General features: G+C 47.4%; 1 protein-coding gene across 1 annotated transcript in view; it reads right to left on the bottom strand.

Moving 5' to 3' along the window:
* Window positions 1-19,343, bottom strand: part of ATRX (ATRX chromatin remodeler) — a 263,566-nt gene that overhangs the window by 58,375 nt on the left and 185,848 nt on the right. The window contains exons 25-26 of the mRNA XM_066582073.1: window positions 10,476-10,626; window positions 9,821-9,933 (exon numbers count right to left, since the gene is read on the bottom strand). Coding sequence (XP_066438170.1) covers window positions 9,821-9,933; window positions 10,476-10,626 — 264 coding nt within the window. The remainder of the gene's footprint in view (window positions 1-9,820; window positions 9,934-10,475; window positions 10,627-19,343) is intronic.

Here is a 19,343-nt window from a genome sequence, read left to right as displayed (position 1 = left end):
CTGTGTGGGGGAAAGTCAGCGCTGGGGGGCCGCTGTGTGGGAGGCGCTGTCGCTGTTGGGGAGCGCTGTCGCTGTTGGGGGGCCGCTGTGGGGGGGGTGCGCTGTCGGGGAGCGCTGTCGCTGTTGGGGGGCCGCTGTGGGGGGGGTGCGCTGTCGCTGCTGGGGGCCGCTGTGGGGGGGGGGGGGGGGTGCGCTGTCGCTGCTGGGGGCCGCTGTGGGGGGGGGGTGCGCTGTCGCCGCTGGGGGCCGCTGTGGGGTGCGCTGTCGCCGCTGGGGGCCGCTGTGGGGTGCGCTGTCGCCGCTGGGGGCTCATCATTACTGACATAAGTGAGGGGGAGGCAGCGAAAGGCGAGGGCCTGTGCTATGGGTGTTTTGGGTTTATTAAATACAGTTATACATTACAAATATTCATTTGTTATTTAGGATTTTTTCTCGAAGTGACACACCACCCGAGTTATGCTCTGTTATTTGGCGAATTTTGACACACCGAGCTCAAAAGGTTGCCCATCACTGTTCTAGGCCGTATAAATACTTGGGGAGTTTTATCATTTTTATGAGGTTTATTCTGCCCGCTACAGATAATGGCAGAGGGCTCCAGCTTTTTAATTTTTGCTGCAGAGTTGTCAATAGGGGAGTGATGTTTAGCTCAAAGCTCTGAGTATGGTCCCTGGTGATGTGTATTCCAAGATATTTAAACTTGGGGGTGACTTGTAATTTACAAAATACATCCCCCATCGGCCATCCCTCCAATTTTAGAGGCATAAAAGCGGATTTCTGCCAGTTGATACGTAGGCCTGAGAAGTTTCCGAATTTATCTATTACGGAGATGGCTAACGGTAAGGTGTCTCTTGGGTCTAACATGTATAGTATTATGTCATCTGCTCATAGTCCTATTCTGTCTTCTCTGGGTCCTATCTGGATGCCTTTATATGAGGTGTGTTGTTGGATCCTCAGGACAAAGGGTTCTATTGCAATTGCAAACAGGAGAGGCGAAAGTGGGCATCCCTGTCGGGTCCCCCAATGAAGTGAGGAGGTTGTGGCCAGGCCATTTACCACTACTCTAGCTGTTGGGGATTTATATAGAATAGAGATCCACTTAATGAATGAGTCTCCAAACCCAAATCTCCGCAAGACTTTTATCAAATATCGCCACTCAACTGAGTCGAATGCCTTAGCTGCATCCAACGAGGCCAAGGCCCAGTTTGACCTCCACCTCCATCCCACCTGCGTAATTACCTGCGTCTTTCTGATATTGTCCGATGTAGACTTTCCCGGGATAAAGCCGGATTGGTCAGGATGTATAATTTCCTTTATAATTTGGTTTAAACGGGAGGCCAATATTTTAGTAAGGATTTTATAGTCTGTATTTAATAAGGAAATAGGTCTGTATGAACCACAGTCCTCTGGATTTTTGTCTGGTTTTAAGATAAGGACTATGTCGGCTTCTAGCATTGAATCCAGGAGATGACTTATCAAATATATATTTATATAGGGAAAGCAAGTGTGGTATTATTTCTTTTTTGTATTGTTGGTCGACCGACACCGGCAGACCATCTGGGCCTGGAGTTTTACTTTTTGCCATATCATTTATTGCCTCCTCGATCTCTTCCTTTGTAATGGGAGTCTAATAAGGACTTATAATCGTCTTGCAGTTCTGGAAATATGTCGGCTAGATAAGATTCCAGTTCCGCCGGTGAGTAGTCAACCCGCGATCGGTATAGATCGTCGTAGAATTGTTGGAATCTATCTAGGATCTTTTTTGGGTCTGTAAGCATTGTTCCTTCAGCGGATTTAATTCTCAGTACTGAAGGGGGGGGGGGGGGCAGTCTCCTGTCTCGCCATGCAGGCTAGTAGTTTGCTAGACTGGTTTCCTAATTCAAAAAAGGATTGTCAGGTAAAGAAGAGGTTCCTCTGGGCTTTCTCTTTTAGATATAGTAGGTAATCTCTACCAATCTGGAGCCATCTCTCTCTTTTTGTGTCTGTAGGGTCGGCGACAAATTCTCTTTCTAGCAGTTGACATTGCTCTGCTAAAAGCTCTCCCTCTCGTGCAGTGGCTTTTTTAATGAAGGAGATTGAGGATCTAAAACAGCCTCTAAGGTAGGGCTTAAATGCTTCCCATACCAGCATTATATCCGTGTGTGTCTTGTGCGCCTCGTAGTATATTTGGATCTGATCCGGTATGCGATCATTGGGACCAAATTGCGAGAGCCAGAATGGGTGCACCTTTAGTCTCTTAATTGTAGCCGGGCCCGGGTTTTTAAGGGCCATACGGATTGGCGAGTGGTCTGATATCCCTCGAGGGAGGAGCTCTATGGAGTTGATTTTAGGGAATAGTGAGGGAGATCCGAACATGTAGTCTATTCGGCTAAGTGCATGGTTGTGGGCTGCGTGGCAGGTATATTCCTTTTGTTGTGGGTGGAATGTGCGCCATAAGTCCAGCCATCCCGTCACTGAAACAATGGAGGCTAGGCGGGTCATACTCGTGTCTCCCTCCCTCCGAGCACCACCCCCGAACCTATCCATATGGGGATCCATCACCATGTTCATATCTCGCATGCAGATGATCATTGCGTCTGGCGAGAATGATGCGAATTGGAAGCCGTCTGCCAAGATGGCTGTTGTCGCTGACGGTGGGTTGTAACAGCACAGGAGGACGTATGTGTCGTTGTTGATTCTGGACCTTACAAAAACATATCTGCCTTCTGGGTCTCTTTTAAGCTGCTACACTTCCCATCTAAGCGTCCTTCCTATTAATAGAGCCACCCCTCTGGAGTAGGATGTGTGACATGAATGAGCGGACCACTGAACCCATGGTTTCAACAGAACTTTTGTAGTTTCAGGTGTAAGGTGGGTCTCCTGCAGGCATAGTATTTGCGGTCGCCAGGAGCGTATTAGGGAATTTATTGCTGCTCGTTTTCTGGCTGACCCCATGCCCCAGACATTCCAGGACACAAAAACTATCTCCACCATGGGTTGGGAGAAGTTAATCAGGTCTGGATAGATTTCCTTATAGCATTTTTACTGTCAGGAGTCCCTCCCTGACACTCGATTGTATTTTTACCACATATCATGCAACAGTACTTCAATACATTTTTAGAATCATCATGGAGCGCTTGATGTATATAACTCGTTAACATTGCGGCAGTTTACTACCAGCGTAACACTTAAACAACAGACAGTTAAACAAACTTTAACTACTCTCTCTGTTGAGATATTATTCGTGGCGAACTGATATTAGGGGGAACCTGCGTAGTATAGCTTTGATCTGGGTTATACTTGAGGTACTATTTTATTGATAGAACCATTATAGGGACCGGCATTAGCCTGGTGGGCATTGACTGGGTGGGCCTCCTGGGGGGATGGGTGGAGGGAGGGGGGAGGGAGAGCCTCCCTTCCTTAGGTACCTCCTAGTTACATCTCCTTGTGTGAATGCTGATTTACGTTACAGGGTGGTGGAGGGGGAGGGGAAGAGTCTAATGGTGCCAAAGGAGAGGAGGGTCTGCCGTCGTCTCCGGGAGAGAGTAAGCCGGATATCCGCAACAGCCAGCAAAAGTCTCAGTCCTGTATCTCAGGATCAAGCGTGTTTGGGGTATGTCTGGAACATAGTCTCTGATGTGCTATTAGGTAGCTTTAGGATTATGTTCACATGTTTACATGGGAATTCCGCCACCTAGAGAAAATGAGGAAAATGGTTATGTATACATTACGGCCCTTCTGGTCGACGTCTGATAGCCAGCCAGTTTTCTGCCTCAGATGGTGAAGAGAAGAAACGGGTGCGATCTCCATCTATCACTCGCAGTCATGCCGGGTGGAGTACTGGAGCTGCAGGTCTCGGAGTTGCTTTTTGTTCCAAAGAATGATGCTCGTTGCTTTTGCAGGTCTGCTGAGAAATCCGGGAAGATGGATACTGTGGCGTTGTTATATCTCAGGGGTCCTCCTTTTCTGGCAGCTTGTAGAATTATGTCTCTATCGCGGGAGTTAAGCAGTTTTGCTAGTAACGGTCTAGGTGGAGCTCCTGGTATTGGCGGTTTCATGGGTACTCGGTGGGCTCGCTCAATTACAAAGACTTGTGATAGTCCAGCATTGGGTAGGAGTTCACGGAGCCATCTTTCCATGAATTCCTCAGGCCTTTGCCCTTCAGCTCGTTCTGGTAGACCCACTATGCGCAGATTATTCCGTCGTGAACGGTTTTCGAGGTCATCCGCTTTTTGTCTCCAATATTCTGCTTTCTGTGTGAGGTCGCGTATCGTGGCCGACATGGGAGAGACAGTGTCGTCTAGTGTGGAGATTCTGTTTTCTGTATTTGTAACACGTTCTCTTAGGTTTTGGAGATCTTGCCTTAGTAGGCTTACGTCCATTTTTACTTCGTCGATTTTGCCGGTGAGGGTAGTCGTAGATGTTTGTATTGCAGATATGAGCTGTTCAGATAGTTGTTGCAGTGTTTGGACAGAGCCCTCAGGTGGGCCCGGGCTGCTGCACTTTTGTCGCTGACGTTCCCGCTGTGGCGGGTGTAGTGGGTTCAGGGCTGGGATCTTTTCGGTTTTCTCCTCTGGCGAATGCCTTAAGTTTGTCTACGGATGCATTCTGTCTGGTGGGGCCCATGATGTGGTCGTTTGGTGTTTTCACTTTTGCAAGGGGTTCGTGGTATGTTGGGCTCCTTGCAGGGAGCTTTTAAGTGTCTCTGCTTTGTTATATACTTTCTTTGGGCTGCGTACTTTGTGGGGTATTTTCCAGCTATTTTACTCCCTAACGGTCTCAGTGCTATTTGCTTAGGTATGTAACCTTCGCATCAATCGGCCCGCAGCTCTGGGGTTTTTCCTTCCCCTCCCCCTCCACCAAGGATGGCTTGCAGCTTCCCCGGAGACCCTGTGCTGTCTATGGCGGGAAGGGATCCTCTGCTCTCTGTCACCGAGCTGTGTGGAGTTTAACCCGACCTTTCTCTCCCCCGCACACTTATCTGTTTACTGTCGCTCCTGGCTGCCTCTCACTTGGGGGAGCTCTTCTTATGTCCTCCGTGGTTGTCTCCTCTCCACGTGGCAGGTCTGCGGCGTCTGCAAAATGGTGGCGGCAGTCGTGGTGCCACAGGTCTGCCGTCGGCACCGTTCCCGCTGTGAGTATTACGTGGGTGCCTCTGGTGGCTCAGTCCTCTCTCCCTCCGGATCGGCGGTGTTGTGCTGGGGCCGGGGACTTGTCTGCCGGCCGGCGTTGCTCGTAAGATGAGCGCGGTAGCCACGATTTCGCAGGTCTGCTGTCGGCGGCGCCCCCGGTACGGGTGCTGCGGGGATGCTGTCGGAGGTCCGGTCCCCTCTCACCCTGCTTTGTCAGATGCTGCGCCGGGTCCGGGGTCTCGTCGGGTAGTCGGCGTCCTCTGCAGTGCGGCGATTGCGCTTCTCCCCGCTCGCGTTACCTCCGCTGTAGCTGTCTGGGAACGCTGTTGGCAGTTCAGCCCTCTCCCCTCGGCAGTGTTATATTGGGTCTGGGGGCCCTCAGGATAAGTGCAGGATTGTATATTTGCCGGTGGGCACGGGAGCTCTCTTTACATCCGGCCGGTCAGCTCGGCTGCTTGGCCATGCCCCCCTACCTTTCGTATTTAAGAATGTAATTCATCTTGATCTGGAGACGTGAATTCATTTAAGTTAGCTAAGTGTACTCTCACCATCTCTCTGCTTATAGATAGCCTACATTCATTTATTTCCCCAATAGCACAGGGAAGATCAGCTGATGTTACAGAGAAAACAGAAATAAAATAGGAATTTAAAAGTTTGCTTGTGCTTAATTAGACTAATAATTGGTTAGACACACCAAAAAACACATGAACATAAAGCATGCGAAAACTGAATAACTCAGTAGTAGAAAACTGTGTCTGTTTTATGTCTTTACTACAAATATAATCAATTTATCACTGCATGATGTGACCATAAATGATGGCTATTGTTTATTAAAAACAAGCAAAATGAAAGGAATGTATATATCCCTTGAAGGAACATAATATCTAAATCTATGGGAGGTTAAAAATATAGTCTTTTATAGGGACACCAACAATATAGTACTTTTCCTTAGCAGCTCCTAAAGCAGCAGATCCCGAGTGGCTTACTATGACTAGGTTGTTATCTTAGGGCTAATGCCCATGGACGGATTTCTGCCGTGTTTCACGCAGAGGAAATCAGCAGCATTATCCCGCAGCTATAAGAATCTATTTAAGCTAAGAGCTCAATGTTCACGCTGCGGAATTCTGCAGCATGAAAGAAAGCGCGGAATGCTCTTATTGCCATGGGAAAATGTGCAGCCGACTTCCGTTGTAGTCAATGGAAGCCGTCTGTCACACGATACTTCCGCTGTGCTAAGAGTCATCGCCCACTGCCAGTGTGTCACACGCTGTACTGCGCATGCGCGCCGGCTCGCCAGACGGGACTTGTGTGGTGGATCCAGAGAGGAGAGTATGGGGTCTTTGTGGGGCGTTGTGTTGGACTCCACCAGCTGAATATCGCAGCGGAGTCCAACAAGGCCGTGGGCATGAGGCCTAACTCATTTCTATTCACAGTGCTGAATAGAGATGGTTATCACATCACTGTCCCCACTGGAGGTCTTAAAAGCTCTTTTACACGTAATTATTCGCTCACAATTCATCCAAACGGACAAAAATAAGTGGTAATCGTTACATGTAAAATATGGGCATCATGCACTTTTCACTTTAACAATGGATTTTGGTTCACTTAGAATGCATTGTTCAGCAGCTGAAAGACTGACCAAATACGTTCCATTTGAATGTATTTCGCTCATCTTTCAATAGACGGCACAATGTTCTCCCCGCGGCATGCGAGGGCGGCTACGGCATGCGCCGGCAGCCGCGAGGGCGGCTATGGCATGCGCCGGCAGCCGCGAGGGCGGCTACGGCATGCGCCGTTTGAAAGATTATCTTTGCGTGTAAAAGGACCTTGAGTTAGGATGTTATTGCCACTTTAGGGGCAGTTTAAATTGAGAGAAACATTCCAAAATGTTCAATTCAGTGGAAGTCCAATCGCTGCCCTTTCGAATAATCACAAGAGGTTCCTTGTCCACTATCAATGGATGTGGAATGAACCGTAACAGTTTTCCTCCAGTACACTAGTCTAAGAATACTTGTTAGAGATTTCTCATAGCAGTACTCCCTAATACGTGGTACACACGAGTACTTGGCTTTAAATTTTCCTTCCCTATTGTGGGAACAGAACAATGAATGCTGGATCCGTCCTATGACGAAATCACACGGCAGCAGATGGATCCCATTAAGAATATCCTGTCCTGCCCTCTCGGGTATTTTCCAGGATGAAGCAACGCAGCAGAATTTGGATCCTCCCTGAAAATGTGAACAAAACCTAAAAAGAGTCTATTCACACACAGGAGATTTGTTGCAGAAATCTCCCAAACTTTCCCATTCATCTGAATTAAAAACTAGCACAGAAAATCAAAACACCAGGATAACGCGCTGTCCTTCCCCAGGAAGCTCCACGATAATGCACAGTCCATTTTATCTGGCTGTGCAGCTTTCTGAAGTCTTGGCCTAATTGAGGAACGGCGTCAGCATAACATGTTGCAGAGTATTAACCCCTGCACAGATCAGACATGTTAAACTGTACCGTTCCTAATTAGTTTGCATCTGTGGGGAATAACAAAACTTTGCATGACTGGTAGCTAAATAAGAATCAACAAATGTACGAGTCTGTATAGATGAAGATTAATTAGTTAAATAAATGACGCTACATCTCAGCAGCAAGTGTATTTCTCTCCATAGAGGAAAAATGTGTCAAAGTTCAATTGGCACATAAAGCTGCTTGAATCTAAAAAATCTCAATATCATTAAATTTATGAATAATTCGTATTTAACAATGTATTTAATCAATAAAAGAACAAATAAAGAACCTCAATGTATTGCAGGACCAGAAATCAGCTTAGTGCCATCTCTACCATAAGCAGCGGCATAGGCCAAATAGAAGAGTTATTATCGGTGTTAACTTTTCCAAATGTCTATAACCCAACCCAGACACAACAGAAGTCTTTACTTCAAACAGGCAGAGACATCTAGGCAGCTATGGCATTAACATAAGACTGTAGCCAAGAAGACAGGAATAGAGAGCAGAAAGTACAGAAGAGAACAGTAAAGAGGGAAGGGGACCACAAACTAATGGCAATTTCCCATGGTAACCATCTATCCACACTTTCCATTCAAGGGATACAAATTAGCAGAACGTTTTGAAACTCTGAGAACTGTATAGACTTCAATTCATCAAGTTCTCCAACCCATCAAGAATACAGAGTATCTCCTACACCAGGGGTCCCCAACTCCAGTCCTCAGGGACCACCAACAGGTCATGTTTTCAGGATATCCTATAGTAAGAACAGCTGTGGCAATGTCTGAGGCACCAACAATAATTACATCACCTGTGCAATACTGAGGAAATCCTGAAAACATGACCTGTTGGCGGTCCCTGAGGACTGGGGTTGGGGAACACTGTCCTACACGGTCCGCAGTCAGATCCTCCGCATAGCACAAGACCCCTCCTGCGGCCATTTGTCCATACATGGGGAATACGTGGAGTGCCTGCGGAATAGAACCACAGATGCAGCTGCCATCAGGCAAAAGCATAACAGCTCAGTTTTTGCGAGGCAATAGTGCTCAGCAAAAGGGAGGGGAATTTGAGAAAAGTTTCTTTTTTCCTGCTTTTGCTGCAATAGGCAGAGAACATGGTCGCCATAGCTCCCCCATTAGAGCGTATTGCTGGGGAAATACAGTCAAAATGTTAAATTGGGGTTCCATCCAGAAGATCTATGCATATACTCACCTGTCCATTGATTAGGTCAACCAGAGAGATAGAGGAGAAGCTAGTCCCAGGTCATTGTCTACACTAAGTAATGAAAATGGGGGGCAGAGCAGTGGGAGGGGATACAACTATTAGGACTGGCAGAGTAGTTAATAGCGATACACTTAATATTTAAAAAAAAACAAAACCCAAAAACTTCCAAACTGTATGGGGACTAATGATAAAAGTCAGACTCCTTTCTTGAGTGTTACAATATTACATGTTATATCACTGATTACTCAGGAGATCCGGGGATTATTCCGATTGCCAGATTGGAGTCGGGGGAAAAAATTCCTTCCTAAAAAAGAAAAACTGGCTTCCACCTCATTGATTTTTTTTTACCTTACCCTGGATCAACTTTGTGGGAGGAGGGGGTGGGTAATAAATTAAACTACATGGTCATAGTATGTTAGGCCGCCTGCACACGGGCGGAAATTCCCGCCGCGGGATTTCCGCCACTGAAAGCCTGCATAGGAGTGCATTACAATACGCAATCCTATGCAGACGTCCGCGGTCTGGCCGCGCGAAATGTCGTGTGGCAAACAAACCGCGGCATGTCCTATTTTTGTGCGGGGCTCGCACAGATACGTCACTCACCCGGCCGTCGGCTCCGGTCTGCGCATGTGCCGGCTGCCGGCACATGAAGGAGCCGGGGCCGCCGGGCGCAGGTGAGTACACGCTCGTCTCTGCAGGCGCTCGGGTCGGGTCCCGCGGCGAGAATTCTCGCCGCCGGATCCGACCCGCTCGTCTGTAGGCGGCCTTAGGCTGAGAAAAGACCGGTATGTGAATAATATAAATAAATCTATATCTATACACACACACAACTGAACTTTGCAGGTATTTCTCTGGAAGGTCCAGGTTCACGCATGGTGGCAACTTCAAGAGGATGTACAAAAGGAAAGCTGTGAAGTATCCGACAATACATAAAGAACAGCAAGCACATTTGGTGGAGCATAAAGAACACTGTCAACAGCTCTACGTACCTTTGTAAATAACTGGTTTGGATTCTGCCTCTTCTGATGATCGATCTACACTTGCCAATTCCAAGAAGTCTTCAATCAGATCCAAGGATATAAGAGACTGACTAAAAACTAAACTGAAGGAATAGCACAAGCAAAAGTCTGCAATTAATGGGATGCACATGGGTCACCTGACAAGAATGATTTTCCAACTATCATACCCGACGACAACCAAAAGAAACCAACAAGGCAGAGCAATTTCCAGATGGGCATTGCTTCGGCAGGTTGCGGTCACACTCTCATGCGTCTTGAAGCGGTGAGAATGGTTTGAAGAAAATGGTATAAATTGACATTTTCAGCAACCCAAACTCTCTATAGTGTACGGCCACTTAAAGCGAGGATAACAAAGGCTTCTCCCCCTTTTAACACATCAAAAAGCACCTAGGAAACATCTGCAGTTTTCTAAAGCTGAAAAAGGATTTATTACGTGTCTTCTCATATATTCATTCTTTAATGCATATTTAAGGATTATTATTAATCCTACACAGAAGGAAGTCATTAAAAATCTGATGTTATATTTACACGTTGCCCTGTTTTAGAGATAAAGGTTTCCTGGAGCCAAAACCCAAAATACATTTTAACAATTCCAGTAAAAAAAGAGAAAAAAAATGTAACTTACACTTTATCACCAAGTTCCTCTGCCATGCGAAGAATATCAAACAAAAGCATTATTTTTCCAGAATGTTCCATAACTTCTGCATCCGTGTCTGTCACAAAATCCTTGTACCAGTCAGCAGCCGGGCTCCCTGGAGTCGAGGAGGTGGCTTTGCCAATAGTACAAAAACAAATTGGACAAGGTAAGGAGAGCGCTCTTGCATCACAGTGCCTCCAATTAGTTCCAGAAGCTTACAGACACATTTATATCTTGTTTCTACTACAGATAATGGAGCCAATTCTGTGTCGGGCCCCTTCACGTGCCATCGGAGCAGTACAGGAAGAAGCAGCCATAACTTGTCTGTGATAATCTTACCGTACGCCATTCATCTCTGACAAACCCCATTGTAACGGGTAACTGGCACTGCGAGTTATCACAGCACGGCAACAGTCACTTTAAACATTGCTGTATTACAAAAAGTGGTCAAGAGAAGCGGCCAATCCGCAGCGGGAAGCATTACCCATAGCCCCCCTCCCCCTGCTATGGGAGATTAACCCGTAGCCCCCCCCTCCCCCTCTACCCGCTATGGGAGATTAACCCGTAGCCCCCCCTCCCCCTCTCCCCGCTATGGGAGATTAACCCATAGCCCCCCTCCCTCTGTCCTTGCTATGGGAGATTAACCCATAGCCCCTCTCTCTCCCTGCTTTAGTAAATTAACCCATAGCCCCCATCACTCTCTCACTGCTATAGGAGATTAACCCATAGCCCCGCTCTCTCTCCCTGCTATGGGAGATTAATCCATAGCTCCTCTCTCTCACCCTGCAATGGGAGATTAACCAATAGCCCCTCTCTCTCACCCTGCAATGGGAGATTAACCAATAGCCCCTCTCTCGCACCCTGCTATGGGAGATTAACCAATAGCCCCCTCTCTCTCACCCTGCTATGGGAGATTAACCAATAGCCCCCTCTCTCACCCTGCTATGGGAGATTAACCAATTGCCCCTCTCTCTCACCCTGCTATGGGAGATTAACCAATAGCCCCTCCCTCTCACCCTGCTATGGGAGATTAACCAATAGCCCCCTCTCTCTCACCCTGCTATGGGAGATTAACCCATAGCCCCTCTCTCTCACCCTGCTATGGGAGATTAACCCATAGCCCCTCTCTCTCACCCTGCTATGGGAGATTAACCCATAGCCCCTCTCTCTCACCCTGCTATGGGAGATTAACCAATTGCTCCTCTCTCTCACCCTGCTATGGGAGATTAACCCATAGCCCCCTCTCTCTCACCCTGCTATGGGAGATTAACCCATAGCCCCCTCTCCCTCTCTCTCTGCCTCCCTGCTATGGGAGATTAACCCATAACCCCCCTCCCTCTCTCCCTGATATGGTAAATTAACCCATAGCCCCCCTCTCTCTCCCTCCCTGCTATGGGAGTTTAAGCCAAAACCCTGCTATGGGGGATTAAGCCATAGCCCTGCTCTCTCCCCCCTGCTATGGGTTATTAAGCCATAGCCCAGATTTCTCTCTCTGCGCTATAGGGATATCCCTTGGAGATCCCCAGAGCAGAGAGAGAATGGGTGGACTAGAGAGTAGACAGGGCTATTGGGCTGCTCACAGGGTTTCCCCATAGCAAAGACAGAGGGGCAGGACTAAAGAACAGATCCCTCACCCTCTCCTCCAACGCTTTCAGGGAAGCGCTGTAACCCCGCCCCCTCTCTTTCACCACTACTTGCAAATCCCTTGGGGACAGAGGTAGGAGTCCCCTACAACTGGGGAAATCGCTGAGCAATGGGGCTAAAGGAATTCTCAGCTGCTTACAGCGTGAGATTTAAACCGTGCTGCCCAAAAATTGTCCCGCTGTAAATTCCTGCAATCCCCATGGTGGTTAAGGGAACCCTCAGGGCTTCTTCTCCTCATCCCCACAAGGACTAACAGGAGTTTACAGCGGGACATGCTGCTGGACAGAACGTTTTAAGTGTCTCACTGTAAACAGCTGAGAATTCCTTTAGTCGGCAGAAATTTTGACTAATGACTTGTAATCTTTTCCTGCGCTGCACAGGAGTTTCCATAGACTATAGCTCCCATAAGAGTCAATAGAAACTGCTGTGCAGCTCGCACCAAAGATACGTCAGGTCCTATCTTTTCATGCAGCACAGACCTTAGATGTGGCATTGTAGCCAAACATTTCTCCTCTCTTGAAGGTGAGTATTTTGCAAGTCTAAAATTTCTTCATCTAAAACGCTTTTATAGGAAAGAGTTGGTTCTTTTAGAAGCGCTCTTTTCACGCATCTATAATGCGCGAAAAGCAAGCTCGTGTAACAGAGGCCTTACTAGCTGCCTATCTAGCGCACAGAAATCTACAAGCTGTTAATATTAAACGTCGTTCCAAAGCTCTTCCTCCTCTTGTACCAAGCTGGCTGCTGAACACACAAATAAAGCTCTGTAAGCAGCACCTCGCATACCCCAACCCTGGCACACGCCTTAAAAACTTTTCCTTAAGCAGTGCTCTAGATATGCTGAATGTCTGCAGACTTCCCCCACTACAAATTCACACTCAGAACTTACAACTTGCTCTTCCCCATGTCAAACAAGCGACTTCAAACAATAATCCCAAACTGACATTTTTTCTTCCCTCCTCAGCCTTCAAGTGCGGCCACCTATGATCTTAGTACTGAAGACCTGGTTGCTAACTTTAAAGAAAAAACTAACCTCCGTCAGGAAATAATCTCTCAATCTCCAAGCAGCTTTGATCTTCCCTCCCAAACCACCTCTAGTTCACTTTCCACATTTCATCCAACAGAAGTAATTTCCCGGCTCCTCTCTTCTCGCTCTACTACCGACATTAGTGAGACTATTCCCGCACACCTCCTCTGGTCTCTCTTCCAGACGGTCATCACTTACATCCTTACAATAGTGACTTTTTCTTCTAGCTTTCTGTCCTCTTTTAAACATGCTGTCATATCCCCATTACTAAACAAACCATTACTTGACTCATCCCATGCTGCTAACTACTGACATGCCTCCAATCCCCGCTACATCTCGAAATTCTTAGAATCTTTGGCCTTCTCTCACCCAATAACCTCGCTTTCTGAAAACGCTCTCCTCGACCCTTTACAATCTTATTTTTGTATTCTATATCTTACAGATACCGCTCTTATAATAAAGAAAAAAAAAAAGCATCAAAAGATTCCTTGACGACTAAATAGAACAGCGACTACTCTGTACTAATTCTTCCAAATCTCTCTGCGGCATTTGACACCACAGATCACCAACTTCAGAATGCTCTAAGGCTAGGGTCACACAGGGGCGGATTTGTTGCGGTTTTGCTGCGGTTTTTCCGTTGCGGTTTTGACGCAGAAGAACTGCTTCTGCGGCAAAACCGCTTCAAAGGTTAACTTGGGCTTGCGGATTTTACTGCGGATTTTTGTGTGGAAAAATCTGCAAGCGTTTTTTTCCGCAGCGCTTTTTTACTTTTGTCGTTTATTTGGTGCGGTTTTGGCTGCGTCCATAGAGGTCTATGGACAAAAAAGCGCTGCGGAAACGACCAAAGAATGAACATGCTGCATCTTTTAAAACCGCGACGCAGTTGCATTTCTGCACTGCGGCTGTGCGGAAAAAATCTGTCCTGCGAGAACAGCTTTTTGGCAAATCTCATTTGTGCTGCATTGCACTGCAAACGCAGCGGTTTTGCCGCAGTGCGGATATGCAACGGCAATCCGCCCTGTGTGACCCCAGCCTAATGGCTTTGAGGATAGTGCTCTCTCTTGGTTTTCCTATCTCTGACCACTTTACTGCATCTTCTGCTGGCTCTACTAAATCTCTTCGCATTGCTGTTGGGGTTCTTCAGGCTTCAGTCCTAGGTACTCTCATTTTTAGTATCTACACAGCCCCTACTGGAAAAACTATCAGCAGATTTGGCTGTTAGTACCCCCTCTACATAATGAGGCATAATTATACACTTCTTCCCATGACATAACACCCTCACTACTACTAAACGTCAGTAACTGTCCGTTGTCTAACTCCATCTATCCAAAACTCAATCTTTCGGGGCGTGACCAGCGCATGGAGGGATAGGACGCAACCCTAAGAGCTCCCGCGGCGCCTACCCGTTATCAGACCCCAGACACCGGTAGAACCCAGCTTGAGAGCCCCAGCAGCGGTCATGGGAAGGCGCAGGACCGATAGGTCAGAGGCGGCGGCGGACGATGGCAGCGGCGGGGTGATAGAACGCTTCTTCAGCATGCCGCGCTCAGCCTCCGGCAGACCCAAGATGGCGCCGTAACGCCACCTGCAGGAGGCTCCGGGGGCTCAGACAGGAGCGGGGGTCACCTCCGAAGCAGCCAGTGGCACTGCAGTTGACGGGGATCTCCCTCACAGAGTCCCACAGCTCATGAGGACGGCAGAGGCAGCAGCTCCAAGAACTTTCCCAGCGCCCATGGTGGGGCATCTGTGAGTACAGCAAGCAGCAGCCACACTGCACACCAGGAGAGAGGGGGGGTGAGGGAGGCTGAACAACAGGGACAGATGTCCGAGAAGAGTAGTAGTCCCTCCTGGAACATGTCACAATCTCCCACAGATTACCCCGCTGTGACCCTTAGGAAGGCAAGGAGGGTGCTGCCGGCTATGTCCCCACATGATGAAGGGGAGGATGGCTGGAAAACCCATATAATGGCGATACCTACAAGGGATGAACTGAGTGCCCTCTTGCCAAATTTGAAACTTCTAATAAGCAGGCTTTGGAGTCTATTTATGCAGAGGTACACCAGATTGGTCACAGGCTGCACCGGGTGGAGGAGGTGCAGGAGGAGACGGCGGCCATTTTGGAGTCACGTAAACAAGCAATTCAGGCGCAGGCAGATCAGATAGCCAATCTCACCATGGATCTAGACGACTTAGAGAATAGAAATAGGAGAAATAACCTGTGCATTAGAGGCCTCCCTGAGGAAGTTGAAGGAAACCAGCTAGAACTGTGGGCACAAGCTCTCTTTATGTGCTTACTGGACAGACCACCTGAGCGCCCTGTTGAACTTGATAGGATCCACAGAGCGCTGGGCCCTAGAGCGACTGATGCAAACTGTCCAAGAGACGTTATACGCAGGATCCACTTTTTCCGGGACAAGGACGCTATACTTCGCAAAGCTAGAGACCAGCCGGACCTCCTAACATGCAAGGGCAAACCCATCATCATATTACAGGACTTGGCTCGTCACACACTGCAACTGAGAAGGCCCCTGCAGCCCGTCCTGTTGGCACTTAAAGAACATGGAATCCAGTACCGCTGGGGATTTCCATTCTCACTGTTAGTGAAAAAGGATGGCAGATTTGCAGTTTTCCGTTCACTGGGTGACCTGCCCAAATTCCTGGAAACATTCGAACTACCAATGGTAGCACTCCCTGAATGGCTCCTGCCTCCTAGCCTGCTTACGCAGACCACACTGGAGCAGTGGCAGGCAAGGGCACCCCAGGAGACAACAAGAGGGCCGCAGGGGAGGAGGCCATGCTACTTGAATAGAGACTTTAAGGTCTTCAAGGTTTGTCAGTGTGTCTCCCCCGTAAAGGGGGTCTTTGGGAGCAGAATTTCTTTCTGATGCTGTTGCATGCGGGGTGGCAGGATCTGTCCTTGGTCGACTCCTCTTCCCGTGCCACTTGCCGGGGGAGGAGAGGAGATGGGGACGGGTCCTGTTGGGGGGCGCAAAGTCTGTTCATGCCTTCCTGTTTTGGAGGCCCAGTTCTGAGGGGGCCTACTGTTTTGAGATTACTTAATTCTATTGGGATGTCGGTGTTTGGAGTTTATTAGCAGAGACCTCATTGAGGTCATATGTTTGAGCTTTGATATTTTAAGGGGTGGGCACGGACGGGGGGGGGGGGGGGGTGCCTCTTGACCCTTGATGTGCTCTCACTCTCCCTATTGGGTGACTAGTTGCACAATTGAGTACGACCTCTGGCGAATCGCTAGTACTTTAGATTCACCAAGTTACAGCCGTTTTGTGCAGTTCACTATATCCTTTCTCTCCCCCACTTTTTATCTTTTCTTTTCCTTTTCTACTCTCCTTTTTTCCTCTCTCTATCCTATGTCTGTCCAGTCTCTGAAAGACACCACATGGCAATCACGTGATGGTTAATTTTACATTCGGCACCTTCAATGTGAGGGGCCTAAACAAACCGGCCAAAAGGGGGAAGATATTCGATTACCTACACAAACAGCACATAATGATCGCATTATTTTAAGAGACACATCCAAGCGGGAAGTATCCCCAGGTGTAGACACAGTCACTACACAACTTGGTTCCACACCCCCCACCCGCAAAAAAAAGCGGAAGGCACATCTATTGCCATCCACAGAAATTTTTCACACAAACTCCTCTCATCAGAGACGGACTCTGAAGGGCGCTGTTTGTGAAACTACAGCTGGGTACGGAGATATTCACAATTGCCAATGTCTATTTTCCTAATCAGGCGCAGGTTCACTTTGGGATCCGGATGCTGGGGTCTCTGGCGTCCTTTGCAGACGGGTCTTCTATAATACTAGGAGGCGACTTCAACTTGGGTCTGAATCCTGGCCTAGACTCGTCGGAGGGTAAGTCTGGCATATCACACACAGCAATACGTAGACTAGTGAGGGAACTGACAAACCTTCGGTTAGTAGACATGTGGAGTGTGCTACACCCCAAGGAACGGGACTATAGTTACCACTCCCCAGTACATAATAGTTATCACAGTTTAGACTACTTATTCATCTCGCATAGACTTTTAGATAGAGGTCCTGGGTGCTCCACGGAGTCGTTTGTGGTCGGACCATGCTCCGGTCTGCGGGTCTCTAGAATGGGGTCCGAGGGACAACACTAACAATAGTTGGAGGCTAAACGACAATCTGCTGAACGACAGGGCCTGTCTGCAGGAGATCCAGCAGGTGATAGAGTAGTTCAAAGCCAACCATCAGTCAGACAGATAAAGGAAAATTCTTTTCAGCAGCACTCACATGAAGCTTGACAAAGACCATCTATGTAACGGTCGAAACGTCGCTGTATTTCATGATGATGTGATGTTCTGATGGAAATATAAGTCTTTATTGCACCTGAAGATCTGGACTCTGCTGCCTATTTTTCTTTTCTAACCATCAGTCAGACGACACTCCAGCCCCAATTAAATGGGAAACGCTTAAATGCGCGCTAGAGGGTATTTTTATATCCCACGGGGCACGCCTGAAAAAAGATAGAAGCGGTGCACTGGAGGGTCTGGTCGCTAGGCTGGGTCTCCTGGAGTCGTCCAACAAAGCGACACCTTCGCACCGGAGGGCGGCGGAGATATCGGATGTCCGCGGCCAGATCCTGCTTCTGCTGGATCAGGCCTCGCTATGTCAGAGAGATAGAGCGAGGGGAAGCTTTTACAAAAATGGGAACAAATGCAGTAGAGGGCTGGCTAGGGCTCTTAACCCAAGGTCCCCACAGACGTACGTTTTCACCATCCAGTCGCGGAAAGGGGAACAGGTACATACTAATACAGAAATCCTGGATAGTTTTCATTCCTTCTATCATAATCTATATAATCAGAAGAAAGAACACACAGGAAATCCAGAGGAGACAGTAGGGGGTCAGGACGCTTATTTACTACAAAATTGACTTAAAAATATCCCTGAAGCTGACTGGCGTTTGCTGGAGGAGGACTTCTCTCTTGAGGAGTTAACCGATGGTATTCGGGCCCTCAAAGTGGGAAAGAGTCCTGGGCCTGATGGCTTCCCTCCTCACTTCTTTAAGGTGTGCGGGGAGCGATGGTCCCTATAATTTTAGATGCCTTTAACTCCTTCCCGCTCCTGGACGATCCCTGTGTGTCTCCGGCCGGAACTCGCGATGTTATCGCGAGAGCCCGGCCTGTCACCATGGCAACAGGACGCCAGACACTGGCGTCCTGTATTGCCTGTGCCTATAATCGCTGTACAAGCGATAAGGCATGGCAGAGCAGTAGCTCTGCCATGCCTTATGACAGCGATCATAGGCACAGTGATGTAAGTCCCTCAGAGGGACTCAAATAGTATAAAAAAAAAAGAAAAGAAAAGTGTAAAAAAAAGAAAAATGTAAAAAAAAAAAATGTAAAAAACCCCTTTTTTATGCTTTTTCTAATATTAGCATAAAAAAAGGGAAAAAAAACTAAAACCCCACATATTGGGTATTGACGCGTCCGTAACGACGTGTACAAAAAGTTGAACACGCTTTTTATTTTGTACGACAAAAAGTGTAAAAAAAAACGCTAAAAAACAGAGGCAAAATGCTAATTTTTAGCATTTTGCCTCACAAAAAATGCAATAAAAGTGATCAAAAAAGCCGTACATTTCCCAAAATGGTACCAATAAAAACTACAGCTCGTCTCGTAAAAAATAAGCCCTTAAAGAGCTCCGTACATAGAAAAATAAAAAAGTTACAGGACTTTGAATGCAGCTATAGAGAAAAAAAAAAGATTTCCAAAAAAAGGGGGTTTTATTGCAAAAAAGTGTAAAAACCTAAAAAAAATATAACAATTTTGGTATCGTTGTTACCGTACCGACCCGCAGAAAAATTTTAGTGTGTCATTTATGCTGCATGATTAACGCTGTAAAAAAAAAAAATAAATCTATGGCAGAATTGATGCGTTTTCTCTCCCTGTTATCATTAAAAAAAAAAAATAAAAAATTTACGATATTGTCTATATACCCAAAAGTGGCACCGATAAAAACTACAGATCGCCACGCAAAAAACAAGCCCTTACACGGCCGCGTCCACGGAAAAATAAAAAAGTTATGGCTTTTGAAAAATGGAGATGGAAAAATACCAAAAAATCGCTTGGTCCTCAACGCCAAAATAGGCCATGTCATTAAGGGGTTAATCTCGCATGAGTGTTCTTTCCCACCGCAGGCCCTG

This window comes from Eleutherodactylus coqui, chromosome 10 (genome assembly GCF_035609145.1).
Source record: "Eleutherodactylus coqui strain aEleCoq1 chromosome 10, aEleCoq1.hap1, whole genome shotgun sequence".
NCBI classification, from domain to species: Eukaryota; Metazoa; Chordata; class Amphibia; order Anura; family Eleutherodactylidae; genus Eleutherodactylus; species Eleutherodactylus coqui.
Note: the sequence above shows the minus strand (reverse complement) of the source record. Positions and strands in the feature narration are given on the sequence as shown.